The following is a 25,607-nucleotide window of genomic DNA, read 5'->3' on the forward strand; positions in this document are numbered from 1 at the left end:
GAAGCTAGCTGATGTAACCCCACTATTTAAAAAGGGAGGCAGAGAGAAAACTGAATTATAGACCAGTAAACCTGACATCTGTGGTGGGGAAAATTCTGGAATCCATTATCAAAGATTTTATGGCCTGCCACTTTGGTGTGTGGGGGGGGGGGGGGGAAGAGTGGCGGGATCGCATAGAGTCAGCATGGATTTATGAAAGGGAAATCATGCTCGACAGATCTACTGGATTTCTTTGAGGATGTGACAGATAGAGTTGATGAAGGGGAACCAATGGATGGGGTTTATTTGGACTTTCAGAAGGCTTTCAATAAAGTTCCACACAAGAGATTAGTGTGTAAAATTGAGCACATGGGATTGAGGATAGTATATTGAGATGGATAGAAAACTAGTTGGCAGACAGGAAACAAAGAGTGGGAATCAAGGTGTCCTTTTCCAAATGGCAGGCGTTGACTAGTGGAGACCCACAGGGATCTGTGCTTGGACCCCAGCTATTCATAATTCATTTCAATGATTTCGAAGTTATAACTGAATGAAATGTCTCAAATTGCAGATGACACAAAGCTGGGTCGGAGAGAAAACTGAGGAGGATGCAGAGATCCTTCCAGTGTGATTTAGACAAGTTGAGTGAGCTGGCAAATGAATGACCGATTCGGTATATTTTGGATAAATGTTAGGTTATCCACTTTGGTAACAAAAATGGGATTGCAGATTATTATCTGAATGGCCATAAATTAGGAGAGGGGGATGTGCAAAGAGAACTGTGTGCCCTTGTACACCAGTCGCAGGGATGTCTTGCTGCAATTATACAGGGCCTTGGTGTAGCCACACCTGGGGCGGGATTCTCCGAACCCCCGCCGGGTCGGAGAATCGCCGGGGGGCGGCGTGAATCCCGCCCCCGCCGGCCGCCGAATTCTCCGGCACCGGAGATTTGGCGGGGGCGGGAATCGTGCCGGTCGCCCCCCCCCCCCCCCCCCCGGCGATTCTCCGGCCAGCAATGGGCCGAAGTCCCGTTGCTGTAATGCTGGTCCCGCCGGCGTGAATTAAACCACCTTCCTTACTGGCAGGACCAGGCGGAGCGATTGGGGCCCACCGATCCGCGGGCGGGCCTGTACCGTGGGGGCACTCTTTTACTACACGTTGGCGGTGTAGGTCTCAGCGATGGCCGACGAGTAGGTGACCCACCCCCTGCGCATGTACGGGGATGACATCAGCCGCTGACGCTCCCGCGCATGCGCGGACATCCGCCGGCCGGCGGAGTCCCTTCGGCCCCGCCTGGCATGGTGCCAAAGGCCTTCCACGCCAGCTGGCGGGATGGCAACCACTCCGGCGCAGGCCTAGCCCCTAAAGGTGAGGGCTTGGCCCCTAAAGGTGCGGAGACCTTTGGGTGGCCCGACGGCGGAGTGGTTCACGCCACTCCCTACTGAAGGACAGATCTGAGGCGTTCAAGGCAGACGACCCTGATCTATACAAGAAATCCAGGTACGACCTCCGCAAGGCCATCTAGAATGCCAAGAGAGAATATCAAACCAAGCTAGAGTCACAGACAGACTCTTGGCGGTTGTGGCAAGGACTAAACAACATAATGGGCTACAAAGCGAAGCCGAACAGTATCTCTGGCAGCAGCGCACCCCTCCCCGATGAACTCAATGCATTCTATGCTCGGTTCGAGCAGGTAACCAACAATCCGCTGGCGAGTGCCCCAGCAGCCCATAATTCACCCATACCCACCATCACAGCTTCCGAAGTCAGATTGGCCTTCCTGAAAGTGAACCCTTGGAAGGCGACGGGCCCAGACGGGATCCCTGGTCGTGCACTCAGAGCCTGCGCGGACCAGCTGGCAGAGGTATTCACGGACATCTTTAATCTGCCCCATCTCCACTCCGAGGTCCCCACCATCACACCGGTACCAAAGAAGAACCAGGCAACGTGCCTCAATGACTACTGACCAGTGGCCCTGACTTCAGTCGTAATGAAGTGTTTCGAGAGGTTGATCAAAAAGCGCATCACCTCCATACTCCCAGAACGCCTTCATCCACTGCAATTCGCATACCGCTGCAACCGGTCCACATCAGCCACCATTTCCCTGGCCCTACACTCATCCCTAGAGCATCTCGAAAACAAGGACTCCTACATTAGACTCCTATTTATTGACTACAGCTCCGCCTTCAACACCATAATCCCAGCCAAGCTCATATCAAAGCTCCAAAACCGAGGACTTGGCTTCCCACTCTGCAACTGGATCCTCGATTTTCTGACCAACAGACCACAATCAGTAAGAATGAACAACAACACCTCCTCCACAATAGTCCTCAACACCGGTGCCCCGCAAGGCTGCGTACTTAACCCCCTACTCTACTCCCTGTACACACACGACTGCGTGGCAAAACTTGGTTCCAACTCAATCTACAAGTTTGCTGACGATACGACCATAGTGGGCCGGATCTCGAATAACGATGAGTCCGAATACAGGAGGGAGATAGCGAACCTAGTGGAGTGGAGTCGCGACAACAATCTCTCCCTCAATGTCAGCAAAACTAAAGAGCTGGTATTTGACTTCAGGAAGCAAAGTACTGTACACACCCCTGTCCGGATCAACGGGGCCGAGGTGGAGATGGTTAGCAGTTTCAAATTCCTAGGGGTGCACATCTCCAAAAATCTGTCCTGGTCCACCCACATCGACGCTACCACCAAGAAAGCACAACAGCGCCTATACTTCCTCAGGAAACTAAGGAAATTCGGCATGTCCACATTGACTCTTACCAACTTTTACAGATGCACCATAGAAAGCATCCTATCCGGCTGCATCACAGCCTGGTATGGCAACTGCTCGGCCCAGGACCGCAAGAAACTTCAGAGAGTCGTGAACACCGCCCAGTCCATCACGCGAACCTGCCTGCCATCCATTGACTCCATCTACACCTCCCGCTGCCTGGGGAAAGCAGGCAGTATAATCAAAGATCCCTCCCACCTGGCTTACTCACTCTTCCAACTTCTTCCATCGGGCAGGAGATACAGAAATCTGAGAACACGCACGAACAGACTCAAAAACAGCTTCTTCCCCACTGTCACCAGACTCCTAAATGACCCTCTTATGGACTGCCCTCATTAACACTACACCCTGTATGCTTCATCCGATGCCAGTGCTTATGGAGTTACATTGTATATGTTGTGTTGCCCTATTATGTATTTTGTTTTATTCCCTTTTCTTCTCATGTACTTAATGATCTGTTGAGCTGCTCGCAGAAAAATACTTTTCACTGTACCTCGGTACACGTGACAATAAACGAATCCAATCCTGCCGGGACCCCCCGCCCCGCCGCGTAGGGGAGAATCCCGCCCCTGGACTATCACGTGCTGTTTTTGTCGTCTTATCTGAGGAAAAATGTTCTTGCTATCGAGGAAGTGCAGAGAAGGTTTACCTGACTGATTCCTGGCATGGGTGGACTGACGTTTGAGGAGAGATTTAGTCGGTTGGATTGTGTTTGCTGGATTTCAGAAGAATATGGGGGGAATTGCGTAGAAACCTACAAAGTTCTAACAGGACTAGACAGGGTAGATGCAAGAAGAACGTTCCCGATGGTGGGAATATCCAGAACCGGGGTCATAGTCTGAGGATACAGGTAGACCACTTAGGACTGAAACAAGGAGAAATTTCTTCACCCAGAGTGGTCGTCCTGTGGAATTCACCACGACTACAGAAACCACTTGTGGCCAAAACATTGTATTCAAAAAGCAGTTAGGTACAACACTTGGGGCAAAGGGGATCAAAGGATATGAGAAGGAAGACCGGATCATGCTATTGATTTGGATGATCAGCCATGATCATAATGAATGGCAGAGCAGGCGAAAAGGGCCGAACGTACACCAGTTCCTATTTTTTGGACTTCCTAGACACCAGCCCAGCAGGGCACATTGGCTTTCTCCTGTCCGGTGTATGGTTCATAGCCAAACATCTGTTTAGTACTCCTGACCTGCATTAAAGTCTTTCCACATGGTACAAAAGTTTTCTTTCCTAAGATTCAGGGCCGTTTGGGATCTCATCACACACAATTTATAGGGCAGGAACAGGTCATCCAGCCAAGGTGGTCTGTGCTTGTGTTTATGCTCCACATGAGCCTCCTCGCACTCCGTTTCAACTAACCTTATCTACATTTCCGTGTATTCCTTTCTTCCTCAGACACGTATCTAGTTTTCCCTTAAAGGCACCTATGCTATTTTGTTACAACTACTCCATCTGAGTAAAGATATTTTTCCTGGATTCTTCATTAAATGTATTCATTACTATCTTATATTTGTGGCCCCTAATTTTGCCCCCCCCCCCCCTCCTCCCTGTAAGTAGAAACATCTCTATATCTACCCTAAAGCCATTCAGAATTTTAAAGATTTCTATCAGGCCACCTTTCAGCTTTCTCTTTGCCAAAGTAAAAAATCTCCAGCGTGTTGAAGCTTCCTGATAGTTTAAAAGCTCTCTGCTCTGATATTATCTTGTGCCCTTCCTCCAGTGCCTCCTCTTTTGGTGAAATGTGAAGACCAGACTGAGTACTGAGCTCTGTGTGGTCTAAACGAGGTTCTATATCTGCTTAACATGGGGTATTCTGGGTAAACGATGGTGAACAATAATGTTTCGCAAATATTGAAATCAACAGTGGGAAGAACAACTCTCCCTTGACTCTTGGGTGGTCAGTGCTAAATCATTTTGCTTCCAAATGTTGTTTCCTTTTGCAAATGCTGTCGGGTGCTTTGAATTTGTGGGTACAAGGGCAGGCAGCCTCTGTACTTCATTTAAAGTTAAATTATTAGTTCTTTATCTCCAGATGTCCTGTCTGGGTAGATCTATATTTCTCCTTTATCTGTATCTTCACATAAAAGGACAAGTCGTAATATTCTCTATTATTGAGTTTATCTATTTAAGACCAGCAGATGATTGCCATTTCAGTAGAGTGTCTTTTGGATAAGCATATCTGCATAGCTCAGTGGACTCTGACGGATGTCTTCCTTGGGCCCTTTGGGCTAATGATTTGTTTGAAGACTTGTGTGTTTCTGGGAAGTATCAATGGAAGTTAGAGACATGTTTACACAGGAATATGTTTGACATTGCTCCTTAAATTTGAGGTGTTGCCTGTTTGTGATTTATTTCAATGATTGATGGAATGTTGATCAAGACAAAATCTTCAAAATGAGAACTCTTTTTGAAGATTCATTTTCAAGAATTTGAAACTTAAAATATTATAGGACAAGAAAATAAAAGAATTTAGAAGGAGTTGAAATAGTTTCTAAATGAAGGAGAAAAGCAAATCATAGGAGTATCTTGGAAAAATACATGTAAAATAAAACTCATTAGAACCATCTTCAAAATTGGCTTGATAAATGTTGGAGATTGGTTAGCGAGTGTGTTAAATATTGATGTTCTTTTGCCTTTGTTGCCTTGGCTTGTATGCATTGGAATGGTGATGCCATTTTAAAATCATGGACAGACTTCAAATTACAAGTTAAAATTATCTAATGCAATATGTTTCTAACTATCATGGGCCACAGAACATAGATTTTCCCAAGGCAGTTGAAGGTTTTTTTCCCCTGGCAGCAAGTTTTCTTCTGCTTCCTAATAGTAACTCCTTTTGCCAACAAAAAAGACTGTTTTATGCCAAGGACTCTGTTGAGGAGAGAATCCCAAAGACTAGTAGAAAGTTAAGTACAGAATCCCCTGTTTCGACACTGTCCCTTGGGCATGATTTCGAAGGTGGCTCAGTGCAACCAAGCTGGCTTTATTTTTTTCAGGTATTCATGTATTATATCAATCAGTAAAATAGCTGCTCCGTGGGCTTATCCACTTTTGACAATAGGTCTCAAATGAGTGCAATCTTTTACTGGGGTTGAATGTACTTTATACGTCTGCGAAAATTGGACTTTAGTCATGCCTCCTGGATTGAGTGATAATTCGTTGTATTTATGGCCATTTAGATTCATCTCATTGCCCTATCCATCCTATAGTCGCAGCCCTTTTCCAATATGCGCCTGTGTGGTTCAAGTGGTAGCACTCTTGCCCTCTGAGCCAGAAGCTTGTGTCCAATCTATTTATGGACCTAAGCATCTGCCAATGTTTATTGGGTCAATGCTGATAGGTCGGCGGTACCATTTTTATGAATGAGATTTTAAACTGAAGCCTAGTCTGCTTGCTTTGGCTGACAATACAGGCCTCACACCATTGTTTGTAACAGGGTAGTTACTTTTTTTGGCCATTCTAACATTTCTCTTTACTTCTTCCCTCTATCTTCTTCCTCATACAATCCTCAACTCAAATCATTTTTTAAAAACCTTCTTCACAATTTATTTGCATAAACATTTTTATTATTTTTTGATGTTGGTGCCCTATTGATACTGAAGCATTACCTGAGGCAACTTTTCCCTCTGAACCTGGGTGCCCATAGCTTTTTTTCCTGATTTTAATTCCTGGGTGTGGGTGTCACTGACAAAGCGAGAATGTATTGCCCTTGATGAGATGGTGTTAAGCCACTTTCTAGACCCATTGCAGTCTATATACTATAGATACACCCATAGTGCTGTTAGATAAAGTGTTCCAGAATTTCTATCCAGCAATGCTGAATGATCAGTGATATAATCCATAGTTTGTAACTTGGAAGGGAACTTCCGGTGGATGATTTTCTCTTGTGCCTTCTGCCCTTATTCTTCTGGTAGGCCACTGGTTTGGAAGGTATTGTTGAAGAATCCAAGACATATTTCAGCAGTTATTTTGTGAATGGTATGTACCTCTGCCATGCTAAGAGAGGAAGTGAATGTTTAAACTGGTGGATGAGGTGCCAATCAAGTAGGTTGCTTTATCCTGAACACTCAAACTTCTTGAGTGTTGTTGGAGCTGCACTATTATCCTGGCAAGTGGAGAGTATTCCATAGCACTGACTTGTGCTTTGTTGTTGGTGGAGAGGCTTTGGGAATCAGGAGGTAGTTTATTTGCCACAAAATTCCCAGCCTCCTGGGGATTCTGTGGTGGCAATGCTGTTCGATAGCTAGGGAAGATGGTTACATAGGACATAGAACAGTACAGTACAATACAGGCCCTTCGGCCCACGATGTTCTTAAATCTCTCGTTGGAGATGATCATTATCTGGCACTAATATTACATGCTACTTCATCCGCCTAAACTTGAATGTTGTCCAGTTGTTGCTTACATGTGGGCATGGCTGCTTCATTACCTGAGGAGTTGTGAATGGCACGGAACACTAATCAGCAGAGACCTTCGCCACTTCTGACCCTATGATGGAGGAAGTGTCAGTGATGAAGCAGCAAAGATGACCGGGCTTCTCTTTGCTCTCATTTCTACTGGCAGTTGCCATTAGTTTCTTGAAAATTGGAGTTGCTAAGTCCATCCAGCTGCTTGGAAAAATAGAAGCAATTAAGTCGGTGGCGGGAAGAACAAAGAACAATACAGCACAGGAACAGGCCCTTTGGCCCTCCAGACCTGCACCGGTCATGACATCACGTTGGCCAAAACCCTCAACACTTCCTGGTGCTGTATCCCTTTATACCCACCCTATCCATGTATTTGTCAAGATGCCTTTTGAACGCCGTTAATGCCGTATCTGCTTCCACAACCTCCCCTGGCAGCGTGTTCCAGGCATTCGCCACGCTCTGTGCAAAAAAAACTGCCTCACACATCTCCTCTAAACTTTGCCCCACAGACCTTAAACCTATGTCCCCTGGTGACCGACCCCCTCCACCCTGGGAAAGTGTGCCTGCCCATCCACTCGATCCATGCCCCTCATAATCTTGTTGACCTCTATCAGGTCGCCTCTCAACCTCCGTCATTCTAATGTAAACAGACCGAGTCTATTCAGCCCCTCCACATAGCTGACACTCTCCAGACCAGGCAACATCCTGGTAAACTTCTTCTGCTCCCTCTCCAAAGAGGATTACTCTCCATCCTTCTGGTAGTGTGTCAACCAGAATTGTGCGCAATATTCCAAGTGTGGCCTTACCAAGGTTCGATACAACTGCAGCATGACTTGCCAGTTTTTATACTCTATGCCCATCCAATGATGGCAAGCATTCCATATGCTTTCTTGACTACCTTGATCACTTGTGTTGCCACTTTCAAAGATCTGTGGATCTGTACGCCCAGATCTCTCTGACTTTCTATATTCCTAAGAGTTTTGCCATTTATTGTATATTTCCCCTCTGTTAGACCTACCAAAATGCATTACCTCACATTTGTTCGGATTAAACTCTGTTCTGGGCCAGGGCTTAGAAACTCCAAAGTATATTATGAAGTCCACCTAACCTACAACCTTTATGTTGAATTTGGCTCGGATGAGCACAAGAGCCTTCCCCTCCGGTGTGATTCAACAGTCTTCCTAGACACTTTAATTACAATAAGCTTTATTCTAAGAACTTAGTTAACATTTGTATATAAACGCACAGCAAGAATTTTTATCAATTACAAACATAAAGACACCCCACAGCTACAGTAATCTATGTATAATGCTTTGACAAAGAGTCATTGGACTCGAAATGATAGCTCTTCCTCTCCCTACAGATGCTGCCAGACCTGCTGAGATTTTCCAGCATTTTCTTTTTGGTTTCAGATTCCAGCATCCGCAGTAATTTGCTTTTATATATGTATAACACTTAATGAATTCCCCCTTAACTGTTCCAATTCAAAATCAAAATCCCATAAATCAAAAATGCCTTTCCATGGTTGTGGCCCAGCACTCTTCGTTCCCACTTGAATAAGACTGGCTTTTCCTGAGATTCTGACCCCGTCTCACCAGGTTTAATACCTTCCAGAAAGAAAACTATATATTTTAAGTTGCCAAAGCAGGTAGCTATAATCAATGGGGTTTTTTTTCTGGAACAACTCTTGAAAATTAAAATAGGGAGAGACAGGTCACAACACTTATTTTCTCTGTCTGTAATCCAGAGCAGTCAAAACTGAAAGCGAAAGCAAAAACCTCACAGCCACAGCTCAGCTCCACCCACAAAATGACAGGGACACTCCCATGACAACTCCATTTGCCATTTTTCTGCCCAAATCCACACCATCTATGTCCTGCTGTATCTTCTGATAATCCTCATCACTATCTGCCAGTACTCCAACCTTGGTGTCACCCACAAACTTACTGATTAGACCAACTACATTTTCCTCCAAATCGTTTGTGTACTACAAACAACAGATCCACCAACACCGATCCCTGTGGAACACCACTAGTCACAACCTTCCATTCAGAAAAACACCCTTCTACTGCTACCTTCTGTGACCAAGCCAGTTCTGTATCCATCTTGCCACCTCTCCCCTGATCCTGTGTGACTTCACCTTTTGTATCGGTCTGCTATTACTGAAGTCTATGAAAACGCCATCCACTCTCCTCCCTTCATCAATCATCTTTGTCACCTCCTCAAAAAACTCGATCAAATTAGTGAGGCACGAGGGCAGCACGGTAGTGCAGTGGCTAGCACTGCTGCCTCACGACGCCGAGGTCCCAGGTTCGATCATGGCTCTGGGTCACTGTCCATGTGGAGTTTGCACATTCTCCCCGTGTTTGCGTGGAGTTCGCCCCACAACTCAAAGATGTGTAGGGTTGGTGGATTGGCCACGCTAAATTGCCCCTTAATTGGAAAAAATAAGTTGGATACTCTAAATTTATAAAAAGAAAAGTTAGTGAGGCACATCCTCCCCTTCACAAAACCATGCTGTCTATTGCTAATGAGTCCATTTGTTTCCAAATGGGTATAAATCCTGTCCCTGAGAATTCTCTCCAATAATTTACCTGCACGTATATATTTTATAACATTTATTTAATCTCAAACAAGAACTGCAGTTATAGCCCTCGTGAAGATGGTTTTGACAGCCTTGAACCAAAAGATGTAGGAGCAGAAGATGGCCACTTGGCCCATCAGTTCTGCTCTGCCATTCAATTAGATTATGGCTGATATAATTCACAAGTCCACATTCCTGCCTTATCCTCATAACCCTTGATTCCTTGCCGATTTAAAAAATGTCTATCTCAACCTTAAACTTATTTAATGACCCTGCCTCTGCAGCTTTCTGCAGCAAAGAGTTCCACAGATCTACTACCCTCTGAATGAAGAAATTCCTCTGCCTCATGTCATGTGAGAGTATCTTTAAGAAATGGATGTTTCAGCAATGTACCTTTAAGAAAATAGTGATGTCAGAGAGTGGGTGGAGCTGAGCTCAGTTCGGCCATTTTGAGGTTAGTTCTGGGTTTTAGTTTCAGTTTGAGATAGCAGCTTGGGTGTGACTATGTTTTTGGCTGTGAGCTGCATGAAGAAAAAGCAAGGTGCTGGAGCTGAAGTCAACCAAGCTGGTATATCTCTGCCATCCAACAGAAAATATATATTAACTGTAATCTGGTGTGTTACTGTTTTTGTGAAGGTGAGATCTTTTGGATGTGTAAAGGAACAGTTTGCAGGATTGGCTAGTGTTGTATTATTTTTGGGGTTATCTTTGAAGTAAGGGGTGTTAAGAGATCCAATGTTTATTTAAAAGGTTAATTTGAGTTCATGGAATAAACATTGTTTTGTTTTAAAAACCACGTGTCCATAATTGTAATACTACACCTGGGGAACAAGCCGTGTGCTTCAAAAGCAACAATCCTTTAAAGGTGGGGGTTGGTTGAACTCCATGATACATTTTGGGGTTCTGAAAACACCTCTCCCATAACACTTAAATGGGTGACCCCTTTTGCTGAGATTTTGCTCTCTGCTCCTAGACACGAGGAAACTACTTCTGAGCATCTATCATGTCAAGCCCTTTGAGCACCCTATATGTCTCAATAATGTCACCTCTCATTCTTCTAAACTTCAATCAGTACAGGCTCAACTTCTCCTCATTAAAACAAATGCCTGCATACCTGGGATCAACCGAGTGAACCTTCTCTGGACTAAAACTGTTCACGGTATTCCAGGTGTGGTCTAACTAGTGACTCGTATAGTTTGAGCTTTTGAAAAAAGGCCTTGAATTGCTGCAGCCTGTTTGGTGAAGGTAGTCCCACTGTTGCAAGGTTTAAATTCAACAACAATGAATGAGCCATGCCTGGATGGTATTTGGAGCGGAACTTGGACGTGATTGCACTCCCATGCCCCTGCTGGCCCTGTTCTTCCAGATGTCAGCAGCATTGTTCCTTCATTGTTGAGTGCGCTGACTTGAACCTGAAGTAACGATAATCAGTCAAAACATTGAAGCAAGGGGAGTCATGTGGCGCAGTGGTTAGCACTGAGACTGCGGCGCTGAGAACCTGGCTTCGAATCCTGGTCCTGGGTCGCTGTCTGTGTGGAGTTTGCACATTCTCCTCATGTCTGCGTGGGTTTCACCCCTACAACCCAAAGATGTGCAGTTTAGGTGGATTGGCCACGCTAAATTGCCCAAATTGGTACTCTAAATTTTAAAAAAATCATTGAAGCAAATGTTTTATGAAAATAAATGGGAAAGGAGCAACATTGAAAGAATTGTTTTAAAAATGCACTTTTCCTTTGTAAAGTTAATATTTTTATATCTAGGAAACCGCAGCAGCAGCAGACCAGTGCTTTTTATCTTGGATGAATTTGACCTCTTTGCACATCACCGGAATCAGACATTGCTTTATAACCTCCTTGATGTTGCCCAATCAGCTCAGACGCCTTTAGCCGTAGTGGGCCTGACTTGTCGATTGGTAAGTGCACAAAGCAATCTTTACAAAACAAAAGTTTTAAAAATATAAATTACAGTTAAGTTAACATTGAGCTGCATTTTGTCCTCAACAGTGAACAAATGGCGCTAGCTGGTCATTATGCTTGGGCATGCTTGTAGATTTTCTGTCGGATTTGGTTTCCTGCAAATAGGAGAGCCAAAATGCGCAGCACGGTCTAATGGGATCTGGGACCTGTGAGACGAGGACAAGCAACTGTGTGCCCCGTTAACTAATCAGATGAAAGAATTATTCATGAGCAGCACAGAGCCTGAACCAGGAAATGTCAGTTAGAATATTGAATTAAATGTCAAATCAGGTGCAGAAAGTGAAATGGGCAGGAGAAAAAAGATTGAATCAATAGAGAGAGAGAGCAGTGAGACAGAAAAAACAAAGACTTTATAAATTCTCAACAATAATTAATTGAAATCTTAAGGATTAAGGCTTCACAGTTGTAAAAGTTAATTTTTGGTGCCAGGGAGGTTTTTTGACAGCGGTTTTAAGGATTACCATATGATTAAAAGGTACTAGAATGAACAAAACGTTTTCTGACATTTCGTTCCCACCTCTTAAGGTAAGTGCAACAACTTCATGTTACTCAATTTGAATGGCGAGTCTGTCTGAGAAACCATGATTGTGTAAACTTTGGAAGAGTAGGGCATCTCGGACAACCACAGTTTCCAGATGTTGCTGTCTGATTTTTCCATGTAAACAATGGTTAGCGCTCTTGTCTTCAGTGTTATTTTTACTACACAATACTTCATTACTGACTGCCGTTGGAACATCCTACTGTTGGTCTTCTGTATTATTTTGTCCTTGCTGCTTCTATGCTAAAATCAAACTGCTTCTTGTCTATTTTGACTCCTCAAGCTTCTTGGATTGGCGTGTTAAAAAACGCCATTTGCCAACAAAGGTTATGTCTTTCTTTCATTTCAACAGGTTTCAGAATTTAAAATTTTAGATTAAACGTTTGATAAAATACTGACCCCCCACTATATTACTGGCCTATCGATCGGCAGTAAGCAAAGGGAGTAATCACTATGCAGTGTATCTTACTTCACTATTAATTTTGCTCTTTAAGAACACAGATGAACTCTGTTGCGAATGGTATTTTCAGCTTTGGGCAAGGGAAGAAATCAACGCTCGTGGCAGCTTTCTACAACTGTCTAAGTATATTCTGAAACTTTTTAAACGGTTGATGTACTTGGGGAGTAGTAGGGAAACAAAGGTAGTTTTAAGAGATTTATATTTACCCAATTTATTTTCCAATTAAGGAGCAATTTAGTGTGGCCAATCCACCTGCACATCTTTTGGTCGTGGGGGTGAGAACCACGCAGACATGGGGCGAATGTGCAAACTCCGCAGGGACAGTGACCTGGGGCCGGGATTGATCCCAGATCCTCGGCGCTGTGAGTCAGCAGTACTAATCGGTGCGCCACCATTTGTATAGGTAAACATTAAAAATAAGGTATAGTTTTAAGTGGGTTTAATTTAATGTTTCGGTGCCTGGAAGGGTAAACCCTATAGTACGATTTCTGCTGAACAAAGGTGTTTGGATATGCGGAGGTTGGTTAAGTTTGAACTGTGTTTCTATTATGCTTAAGAGAGGGCGACAGCATGAAGAATAAATAAAATGCATAAGCATGTGGGTGTTGCTTAGCAACCAGGGCCTTATCAGGTAGAGAAGCTTTTACGTTTTAGCTGAATTTATTGGAAGTTGGAGATGGGTAGTGAGAGAGAAGGCAGCTCTGCTAGAAACAGTTGGTTTAGAAGGTGAGAGAGGGAACATCCCTCTCAGCTTTGTGAGAAGAAAAGCCATACCATGGAGTAATGGTTAAGAAAACCAGTGCAGCCATCTGACAATCACCCAGCTAAGGAAACTAGAGAAATGAAAAGAAGTTTCCAAGAAGTCTGAAGTTAAAGGTACTGGAACAGAGCACTGTTCTGTGAAAACCGACTGAGTTGAGAAGAAGGCTGAGATGCCAGAAAGATATCTGAACTGATTTCCAGGTCTACTGCACTGCACTGCCCTCATCTACCTTCTTGGTCACCCCCTCAAAAAACTCAATCAAATTTGTGAGACATGATTTTCCACGCACAAAGCCATGCTGACTGCCCCGAATCAGTCCTTACGTCTCTAAATGCTTGTAGATCCTGTCTCTCAGAATACCTTCTAGCAACTTACCTACTACAGACGTTAGGCTCACCGGTCTGTAGTTCCCAGGCTTTTCCCTGCTGCCCTTCTTAAACAAGGGCACAACATTCGCCACTCTCCAATCTTCAGGCACCTCACCTGTGGCTGCCGATGATTCAAATATCTCTGTTAGGGGACCCGCAATTTCCTCCCTAGCCTCCCTCAACATCCTGGGATACATTTCATCAGGTCCCGGGGATTTATCTACCTTGATGCGCTTTAAGACTTCCAGCACCTCCTCCTCTGTAATATGCACACTTCTCAAGACATCATTATTTGTTTCCCTTAGTTTCCTAACATCCATGCCTTTCTCCACCGTGAATACCGATGAGAAATATTCATTCAGGATCTCACCCAACTCTTGTGGCTCTGCACATAGATGTCCTTGTTGATCCTTAAGAGGCCCTACTCTGTCCCTAGTTACTCCTTTTTCCCTTTATGTATCTGTAGAAGCTCTTTGGGTTCTCCTTTGCATTATTTGCCAAAGCAATTTCATGTCCCCTTTTTGCCCTCCTGATTTCCCTCTTAACTCTATTTCGACAATCTCTATACTCTTCAAGGGATCCACTTGATCCCAGTTGTTTATGTATGTCATATGCCTCCTTTTTTTTGACCAGAGTCTCAATATCTCGAGTCATCCAGGGTTCCCTACTTCTACCAGCCTTGCCCTTCACTCTAAAGGGAATGTGCTTACCCTGAACCCTGGTTAACACATTTTTAAAAGCCTCCCATTTACCAGCCGTCCCTTTGCCTGCCAACAGTCTCCCCCAATCTACCTCTGAAAGTTCCTGTCTGATACCATCAAAATTGGCCTTGCCCCAATTAAGAATTTTAACTCTTGGGCCAGACCTATCATTCTCCATAGCTATCTTAAAACTAATGGAGTTATGGTCACTTGTCCCAAAGTGATCCCTCACTAACACTTCTGTCACTTGCCCTTCCTTATTTCCCAAGACGAGGTCAAGTTTTGCCCCCTCTCTAGTCGGTCCATCCACATACTGAATGAGAAATTCCTCCTGAATACACTCAACAAATTTCCCTCCATCCAAGCCCCTAATGCTATGGCTGTCCCAGTCAATGTTGGGAAAGTTAAAGTCCCCTACTATTACCACCCTATTATTCTTGCAGCTATCTGTAATCTCCTTACATATTTGCTCCTCAATTTCCCGCTGACTATTTGGGGGCCTGTAGTACAGTCCTACCAAGGTGATCTCTCCCTTCTTATTTTTCAGTTCCACCCATATAGACTCAGTGGGCGAACCCTCGGATATATCCCCTCTAAGTACTGCTGTGATGTTCTCCCTAATCAAATACGCCACTCCCCCTCCTCTCTTACCTCCTGTTCTATCCTTTCTATAGCATCTGTACCCCGGAACATTGAGCTGCCAGTCCTGCCCCTCCCTTAGCCATGTTTCAGTCATAGCTATAATATCTCAGTCCCATGTGCCCATCCATGCCCTGAGTTCATCCGCTTTGCCCGTCAGGCCCCTTGCATTGAAATAAATGCAGTTTAATGTCGACTTTCCTTGCTCTCTGCCCTGCTTTCTCTGGTCATGCTTTACACACTCTCTCTTCCTGCCTTTTGTTTCCGTCCCCACTGACTTCCTACATCGGTTCCTATCCCCCTGCCACATTAGTTTAAACCCTCCCCAACTGCACTAGCAAACACACCCCCGAGAACATTGGTTCCGGTCCCACCCAGATGCAGACCGTCCGATTTGTACAGGTCCCACCTCCCCCAGAACCAGTCCCAATGTCCCAGGAATTTGAAACCCTCCCTCTTGCACCATCTCGCAAGCCACGTATTCATCCTAGCTATCCTGTCATTCCTACTCTGACTATCACGTGGCACTGGTAGCAATCCTGAGATTACTACCTTTGAGGTCCTACTTTTTAGTTTAACTCCTAACTCCCTAAATTCAGCTTGTAGGACCTCATCCTGTTTTTTACCTATATCGTTGGTGCCTATATGCACCACGACAGCTGGCTGTTCACCCTCCCCCCTCCAGAATGCCCTGCAGCCGCTCCAAGACATCCTTGACCCTTGCACCAGGGAGGCAACATACCAACCTGGATTCTCGTTTGCGTCCGCAGAAACGCCTGTCTATTCCCCTTACAATTGAATCCCCTATCACTATAGCTCTGCCACTCTTTTTCCCGCCCTTCTGTGCAGCAGAGCTAGCCACGGTGCCATGAACCTGGCTGCTGCCACCTTCCCCATGTGAGCCATCTCCCCCAACAGTTTCCAAAACGGTAAATCTGTTTTGGAGGGAGATGACCGCAGGGGATCCCTGCACTGCCTTCCTACTGTTCCTCTGTCTGTTGGTCACCCATTCCCTATCTGCCTCAGTAATTTTAATCTGCGGTGTGACCAACTCACAATGTGCTATCCACAACTTCCTCAGCATCGCGGATGCTCCAAAGTGAGTCCATCCGCAGCTCCAGAGCCGTCAAGCGGTCTAACAGGAGCTGCAGTTGGACACACTTCTTGCAGATGAAGGAGTCAGGGACACCAGACGGGTCCCTGAATTGCCACATCTCACAAGAGGAGCATGACACGGGTCTGAGCTCTCCTGCCATGACTTAAACCTGAAGTTAAATTTGAACTACACTACACAGCTAAGAGAAAGTCAAAGAGAGAAAAGATAAAAAAAATCACTTACCAGTCACAAGCCAATCACTTACCTGCTGGCTGTGATGTAATTGCTCCCGAGACTCCCTCACAGGTCTGCTTCTCTGCACCTCCTTGAGATGAGCACCAAATTCCCTTAACCAGTTAATTAATTTACTTAATCAATTGGTTTTTTTGGGGGGGGGGAAACTCAACCCCAAACACCAAACTCCAAAAAAAAACACAGCCCTCACTCACCTCTTACCTGAACTCAGCCTTACCCAAAATCAGATACACTCTGTTTGCTTCCAGCACTCCGCTTCTAAAGGCACTTCAGCCACACCTTTTGTATCCTTCCTGATTTACAGTCAGCCAATAGGCCTGTTCCTGAAACTGATCTCCCAAAACTAACAGCTGACCTGCAAGGTAAGGAGGTTTTTAAACAGTACTTACCTCTCCCAGGCCGCGAACTTTTAAACTCTCCGCTCTGACTCGCAGCTCCCGCGCTTTTTAAATCTCCCGCGCTGTTGTCAATGTCCCGGCTCTCTCTCTCTCCCACTCCCAGCTGACCTGCAAGGTAAGGAGGTTGTTAAACAGTACTTACCTCTCCCAGGCCGCGAACTTTTAAACACTCCGCTCTGACTCGCAGCTCCCGCGTTTTTTAAATCTCCCGCGCTGTTTTCAATGTCCCGGCTCTCTCTCTCTCCCGCTCCCAGCTGACCTGCAAGGTAAGGAGGTTGTTAAACAGCAGTTAACTTCAACAATTTCAATTTCCCCCCCCAAAAAAAATTTAACTAAATAAATAAACAACGAAGAAATCTGCACCAGCCATTGGAAAGAGCACCCTACCTAAGCCCACACCTCCACCATATCCCCGTAACCCAGCAATCCCACCTAACCTTTTTGGACACCAAAGGCAATTTAGAATGGCCAATCCACCTAATCGTGTACGTGCCGAATGATTCTATGATTCTAAAGAATGGGGTGGTGTAAAATCCAGGACTCGATTTGCTGTTATTGGCCTTGTGAATAATGGGAGGGAAACGTATGTATGTCATTCACAGTATGGCCAACAGGAACATTTTTAGAATCAATCTAATTTTCTATTACTGAATTACTTGCACAGTTATTTCCGATTAATCGTTTCTGTTGCCCTCAGAAAGTGCCTTTCTTATGACTGTAAAGTTAAACACTGAGACGATAATGGGCATAAATTTTTGGTCGCCTCATTTTAGGAAGGATGTGGAAGCTTTGGAAAAGGTGCAAAGAAGATTTACCAGGATGTTGCCTGGAATGGAGAGTAGGTCTTACGAGGAAAGGTTGAGGGTGCTAGGCCTTTTCTCATTAGAACGGAGAAGGATGAGGGGCGACTTGATAGAGGTTTCTAAGATGATCAGGGGAATAGATAGAGTAGACAGTCAGAGACTTTTTCCCCGGGTGGAACAAACCATTACAAGGGGACATAAATTTAAGGTGGAAGATATAGGAGGGATATCAGAGGTAGGTTCTTTACCCAGAGAGTAGTGGGGGAATGGAATGCACTGCCTGTGGAAGTAGTTGAGTCGGAAACATTAGGGACCTTCAAGCAGCTATTGGATAGGTACATGGATTACGGTAAAATGATATAGTGTAGATTTATTTGTTCTCAAGGGCAGCACGGTAGCATTGTGGATAGCACAATTGCTTCACAGCTCCAGGGTCCCAGGTTCGATTCCGGCTTGGGTCACTGTCTGTGCGGAGTCTGCACGTCCTCCCCGTGTCTGCGTGGGTTTCCTCCGGGTGCTCCGGTTTCCTCCCACCGTCCAAAGATGTGCGGGTTAGGTGAATTGGCCAATGATAAATTGCCCTTAATGTCCAAATTGCCCTTGGTGTTGGGTGGAGGTGTTGAGTTTGGGTAGGGTGCTCTTTCCAAGAGCCGGTGCAGACTCAAAGGGCCGAATGGCCTCCTTCTGCACTGTAAATTCAATGATAATCTATGATAAATCTAGGACAAAGGTTCGGCACAACATCGTGGGCCGAAGGGCCTGTTCTGTGCTGTATTTTCTATGTTCTATGTTCTAAATGTCATCTGCCCCATTCTGTTCATTTTTTTTTTTTACAAGCTGAACTTTGTCAGGAGTGAATTCCTTTTTTAAGATATTCTTAGATTGACAGTCTTTCTATTGCCTGACAGGGCTTGCAATTTTTGTGCCTTGTGTGTGAATTATATAAAAAAGCTATTACTGCTGACCATTCAGGTGGCACAGTAGCACAGTGGTTAGCACTGTTGCTTTACAACGCCAGGGACCTGGGTTCGATTCCCGGGTCACTGTCTGTGCGGAGTCTGCACGTTCTTCCCATGTCTGCGTGGGTTTCCTCTGGGTGCTCGGGTTTCCTCCCAAAGATGTACACGGTTAGGTGGATTGGCCATTCTTCATGGCAAGACAGCTCCAAGGTGTGGTCTGATCCTCTTGCTCCATGTGGCAGGCTGGGGACAGATCCAGTCCCCAGGGTCAGCATGTGTGCAGGAAGTGTCTCCAGTTACAGCTCCTGGAAGCTCGAGTTTCAGAGCTGGAGCGGCGGCTGGAGACACTGTGGAGCATCCGCGAGTTGGAGAGCATCGTGGATAGCACGTACAGAGAGGTGGCCACACCTCCGGCTCCGCAGGTAGGAAGGGAATGGGTGACCACCTGACAGGGCAAGAGAGCGAGGCAGGTAGTGCAGGAAGCTCCTGTGGCCATTCCCCTGAAGAACAGATATACCGCTTTGGATACTGTTGAGGGGAATGGCCTCTCGGGGAAAATAGCAACAGCCAAACTCGTGGCACCACGGTTGGTTCTGCTGCAGAGGGGAGGGGTGATAAGTGTGACAGTGCAATAGTTATAGGGGATTCAATTGTAAGGGGAATAGACAGGTGTTTCTGTGGCCACAAACTAGACTCCAGGATGGTATGTTGCCTCCCTGGTGCTAGGGTCAAGGATGTCTCGGAGCGGGTACAGGACATTCTGGAAGGGGAGGGTGAACAGCCAGTGGTCGTGGTACACATCGGTACAAACGACATAGGTAAAAAAAGGGATGAGGTCCTAAAAGCAGAATACAGGGAGCTCGGAAGGAAGTTAAGAAATCGGACCTCGAAGGTAGTGATCTCAGGATTACTACCGGTGCCACGTGCTAGTCAGAGTAGAAATGACAGGATATATAGGATGAATACGTGGCTGAAGCGATGGTGTCAGGGGGAGGGTTTCAGATTCCTGGGGCATTGGGACTGGTTCTGGGGGAGGTGGGACCTGTACAAACTGGACGGGTTACACTTGGGCAGGACTGGAACTGATATCCTATTTGCTAGAGTGGTTGGGAAGTGTTTAAACTAATGTGGCAGGGGGATGGGAAACTATGCAGGAAGTCGGAAGGTAGTAAAATAAGGGCAGAAACAAAAGGCAGTAAGGGGGAAAGTGTAAGGCAGAGAAGCCATAGTCCGAAATCAAAAAGGGCGACAGTACAAGGTACAGTGACTGAGTGGAGCTCCGTGAATAGGCCCAGTAATACTAAAAGGAATAAAACGGGAAGTAAAAACATAAATGGAAAGCGACGCGACAGGTTGTTACATGAAGATATTGGTTCAACAACGAGGAAAATTAGGAGAAACGTTAAGAGGAAAAATAACTTGGGAGAGGTTACCTGATCAAGGTGTTAAGATTCAAAACAGAGGTATAAAAGCCAACATAAGTGTACTTTACGTGAATGCTCCTAGTATTCTGAATAAGGTAAATGAGTTGATGGCGCAAATCAACGTGAATGACTATGATTTAGTGGCCATTACTGAAGCATGGTTAAAGGATGGTCACGACTGGGAGTTAAATATCCAAGGATATCAAATTATTCGGAAGGACAGAGTGGATGGTAAAGGAGGTGGTGTTGCTCTGTTATTTAAGGATGACATCCGGGCGACAGTAAGGGATGACATCGGTGCTATGGAGGATAAGGTTGAATCCACTTGGATGGAAATCAGGAATAGTAAGGCGAAAAAGTCACTGATAGGAGTAGTCTATAAGCCACCAAATAGTAACATGGTGGGGCAGGCAATAAATGAAGAAATAACAGATGCATGTAGAAATGGTACAGCATGGCATTAAGGTAAAGTAGTAGCATGGATAGAGGATTGGTTAATTAATAGAAAGCAAAGAGTGGGGATTAATGGGTCTTTCTCTGGTTGGCAATCAGTAGCTAGTGGTGTCCCTCGGGGTTCAGTGTTGGGCCCACAATTGTTCACAATTTACATAGATGATTTGGTGTTGGGGACCAAGTGCAATGTGTCCAAGTTTGCAGACGACACTAAGATGAGTGGTAAAGCAAAAAGTGCAGAGGATACCGGAAGTCTGCAGAGGGATTTGGATAGGTTAAATGAATGGGCTAGGGTCTGGCAGATGGAATACAATGTTGACAAATGTGAGGTTATCCATTTTGGTAGGAATAATAGCAAAAGGGATTATTATTTCAATAATAAAATATTAAAACATGCTGCTGTGCAGAGAGACCTGGGTGTGCTAGTGCATGAGTTGCAAGAAGTTGGTTTACAGGTGCAACAGGTGATTAAGAAGGCAAATGGAATTTTGTCCTTCATTGCTGGAGGGATGGAGTTTAAGACTAGGGAGATTATGCTGCAATTGTATAAGGTGTTAGTGAGGCCACACCTGGAGTATTGTGTTCAGTTTTGGTCTCCTGTTGCTCTTTTTAACCTTGGTCTATTTGCTCTGATTACGTCACCTTTGCTCATGAGTCGCCAGGTATCTTTATGATACCGTCACCTGGTTCAAGTTCAGGTTATGATTAATAACACAGCACACCGCTTAGTAAGGATTAAAACAACGGTCATTTATTATATACAACAAGCAATATTAATACCCTAATACTACTTGCTATATAATAAACCTATCACTACTGGCCAATACTTAACTTAGGAAGAGCCCACCAGGTCAGGGAAACGAATGGCTTGTCCAATCAAATCTGACCCGCGGGATTCAAAAGGCTGCTACAGGTCGGTGGCTAGGTGTCTCTACCGGATAGCGATCGTTGGATTCAAACTTACGATACACGGTGGCTGGTCTTGCGAAGGTCTCGAGCAGGCGAAGATGAGAGAGAGAGAGATCTGAACTTGGACCTTTACTTTTATAGGGCCCAGGGGCTTCCCGCCTCCCAGAGCGGCCCTTGACCCTGAGTCCCAAGTGATTGGATTCTGTCCCCAGTCTCTGGGGTCGATGTGTCCAATGGTGAGGCGATTCCTTGATCGGGGGGTGGTCGCTCACCTGTCTTTGTTTCGGCCACTGCAGGCGCCGACAGGTCTGGCCCGGTATTCAATTGCTAATATGTTGCAATTGTTCCCGGGGATAGCCGATTTAACTGTGGATGTCTGAGTAGATTAGGTGTAAATGGTCCTGAATGCAACTGCGGATACCTGGGTTGATGGGCTGTTGATAGCCCTGAGTATCGATCTGGGCTACCTTCCCAGAGCTGAATATGCAAACCTGTCTGCAGCTGCCTGCTTGTGTATTCTTGGCTGTTTTTCCCAGCAGTCTTTCGGGTTAGCCATATTAAACTGGGTTTTGGCCAGATTAATCGGAATGCAGCCATTTTACATGGCTATACTCCTTACCTGACAAAGGACGTACTGGTGCTGGAGGGTGTGCAGAGGAGATTCACTATGTTAATCCCAGAGCTGAAGAAGTTGGATTACGAGGAGAGGTTGAGTAGACTGGGACTGTACTCGTTGGAATTTAGAAGGCTGCGGGGGGGATCTTAGAAACGTATAAAATTATGAAGGGAATAGATAGGATAGATGCGGGCAGGTTGTTTCCACTGGCGGGTGAAAGCAGAAGTAGGGGGCATAGCCTCAAAATAAGGGGAAGTAGATTTAGGACTGAGCTCCGGAGGAACTTCTTCACCCAAAGGGTTGTGAATCTATGGAATTCCTTGCCCAGTGAAGCAGTGGAGGCTCCTTCATTAAATGTTTTTAAGATAAAGATAGGTAGTTTTTTGAAGAATAAAGGGATTAAGGGTTATGGTGTTCGGGCAGAAAGTGGAGCTGAGTCCACAAAAGATCAGCCATGATCTCATTGAATGGTGGAGCAGGCTCGAGGGGCCAGGTGGCCTACTCCTGCTCCTAGTTCTTATGTTCTTATGAGTCAGTGGCCTTGATTGGAAACCATTATAATAGGTACACAAATGGTCATTCTTCACATGTGAGCAGAATCACAATCTGCTGGTCCTGCATCATCTCTGCAATAATCTTTTTAGACAAACGAAAAAGCTGCATCATAATCTGCTGTGGCCCATTAGGGCACGGCTTTAAAGGACGTGTGTTTTTGTACAGCCGTTCGCATTCCAGTTACCTTGACAAGACACTGCTTGTGTGCATGATTGGCCAGCACATTGTAATTACAGTTTATTATGTCCTCTTTGTAAGCAAAAAAGATTGCTGTTCATGATGTTCACTATCGAATGCCCTCCCAACATTATTGATCAAAGTCCCAGGTTTCACAACCAGCAATGTCTCGCAACCTGATCTATCAGAGGACAAAGGCCATCTGGCATTGTAGCTTTGCAAACTGTAAAGCCTCTTGCCTGTCCATGGGGAAATTTATTAAGCCAGCTAATGAGTCTTTTGGTGTTTGACCAGGTTGTTTACATTTGATACAATTTATATGAAAACTTTAGGATGTTCTGGAACTGCTAGAAAAGAGGGTGAAGTCCAGATTTTCCCACCGGCAGATTCATTTGCTGAACACATTTGGCTTCAAAGAGTATGTGGAAATCTTCCAACAACAACTTACTTTACCAAAAGAGTTTCCTGATGGGAGATTTGCACAAGAATGGAATCAAAATATCCAGGTAACTTTTTTTTTCTTTCGATCACTCACATACAGGAAATACAGTAGGTATTATTTTCTAGCCGTTAGGTTAAAAAAATGAAAAATTTACATATTCACAGAATCTTTACAGTGCAGAAGGAGACCCTTCAGCCCATCGAGACTACACTGACTCTCTGAAAGAGCATTTTACCTAACCCCACTCACCTGTCTTATCCCTGTAACCTTGCACATTCTTTCTTTTCAGATAGCAATCCAATTTCCTTTTGAATACTTCAATCAAAGCTTCCTCCACCGCCTTCTCAGGAAGTTTGTTCCAGACTCCAGCCAACTTCTGGGTGAAAACATTTTTCTCCACATCACTTTTACTCCTTTTGCCCATTAGTTTGAATCTGTGCCTCTAGTTCTTGAGTGGGAACAATTTCTCACTGTTTACCCTGTCCATACCCCTCAGGATCTTAAGTACCTCTGTCAAAACTCTCGGCCTTCTTTTCTCCAAGGAAGACAGTCCTACCCTCTCCAGTCCATCCTCATAGCTGCAGTTCTTTATTCCTGGAATCATTCTTGTGAATCTCCTCTGTATTCTCTCTAATGCCTTCACATCCTTCTTCAAATATGGTGCCAAAAACTGGAAACTGTACTCCAGATGAAGCTAATTAGTGTCTTATACAAGTTCAACATGACATCCTTTATTTGTACTCAATGCCCCTGTTAATAAAGCCAAATATACTATATGTTTTATTAGCTGCTCTCTCGACATGCCTTGCCACCTTCATTGACTTACGTAGATATACACCAAGGTCCATCTGTTCCTGCACCCCCAGAGTTTCTCCCTTTCTTTTTTACTGTCTCTGGGTTCTAGTTGGCAGCTTTATCTTTGCACCCATTTTTGAACAAGAGTGAAGCATTCGCAATTCTCAAATCCCTTGTCTCTCAGGAAGACTGGGAGATTATCATGGGTGCTTCTGAAGTTTCCATTCTCGCTTCCCTTGATACCCTTCGATGCATCTCATGTCATCCTGATAGCGTATCTACTTTAAGTACCGATAGCCTTTCTAACACCTCCTCCTTCTCGGTTGTTAATTATTTTGGTGTACCAGTTACTTCATCCTATGTAAAGACAGACGCAAGTTACTTGTTTAAAACCTCTGCTCTTTCTCCTACCTCCAGGTTTTTTTTAAATCCCTTATCATCCCTCTTCTTTTACCACTCTTTTTATTATTTGTATACTGATCGAAGACCTGGGAAGTCCCATCTATGTTGGTTTCCAGTCTCTTTTCATGCTCTCCACTTACGGGGCGAAATTCTCCCCCAACGGTGTGATGTCTGCCGACTGGCGCCCAAATCGGCGCCAATCAGACGGGCATCATGCCGCTCCGCATCTTTGGGGGCTGAGCCCCAACATTGAGGGGCTAGGCCGACGCAGGTGGGATTTCTGCCCCGCCAGCTGGCGGAAATGGCGTTTGTTGCCCCGCCAGCTGGCGCGGAAATGCGGCGCATGCGCGGGAGCGTCAGCGGCCGCTGACAGTTTCCCGTGCATGCGCAGTGGGGAGAGTCACTTCTGCCTCCGCCATGGTGGAGGCCGTGGCGGAGGCGGAAGGGAAAGAGTGCCCCCGTGGATCGGTGGGCCCCGATCGCGGGCCAGGCCACCGTGGGGGCACCCCCCGGGGTCAGATCGCACCGTGCCCCCCCCGCCCCCCCCCCCCAGGACCCCGGAGCCCGCCCACGCCGCCTGGTCCCGCCGGTAAATAGGTACTTTAATTTACGCCGGCGGGACAGGCAATTTCTGGGCGGGACTTCGGCCCATCCGGGCCGGAGAATTGAGCGGGGGGTTCCGCCAACAGGCGCGGCCCGATTCCTGCCCCCGCCCAATCTCCGGTACCGGCGGGGGGTCGGAGAATGACGCCCATGTTTCTTATTTGTTTTTTCACTTCCCTTCTGGTCCTTCCATATTCAGCCTGATTCTCCCTTGTACTTTCTACCTGACATCATCCACACTATCTCTCTCATCAATGGATTTATTTGTCCTACTTTTTCCCTGCAATGGATCATACCGTGACATTTCTTGTAATATGTTTTCTTGGAAAGATGTTCATCATTCAACCACATCTTTTCTGTCAACGTTTAATTCCAACTCACTCAACTCATTTAAGCAACTCTTGAACAGGCGCATGGACAGCAGCAAGGTTGATCTTAGATTAGGATAAATGGTCAGCACAATATTGTGGGCCGAAGGGCCTGTACTGTGCTGTAATGTTCTATGT

General features: G+C 45.4%; 1 protein-coding gene across 3 annotated transcripts in view; it reads left to right on the forward strand.

Annotated features, from left to right (window-relative positions):
* orc4 (origin recognition complex, subunit 4) overlaps positions 1-25,607 on the forward strand; it is a 140,080-nt gene that overhangs the window by 98,452 nt on the left and 16,021 nt on the right. For all 3 annotated transcript variants that reach the window (XM_072471375.1, XM_072471383.1, XM_072471393.1), the window contains 2 exons: positions 11,530-11,681; positions 23,192-23,365. In XM_072471375.1, the coding sequence (XP_072327476.1) occupies positions 11,530-11,681; positions 23,192-23,365 (326 nt within the window). The remainder of the gene's footprint in view (positions 1-11,529; positions 11,682-23,191; positions 23,366-25,607) is intronic.

This window comes from Scyliorhinus torazame, chromosome 2 (genome assembly GCF_047496885.1).
Source record: "Scyliorhinus torazame isolate Kashiwa2021f chromosome 2, sScyTor2.1, whole genome shotgun sequence".
Classification (NCBI taxonomy): Eukaryota; Metazoa; Chordata; class Chondrichthyes; order Carcharhiniformes; family Scyliorhinidae; genus Scyliorhinus; species Scyliorhinus torazame.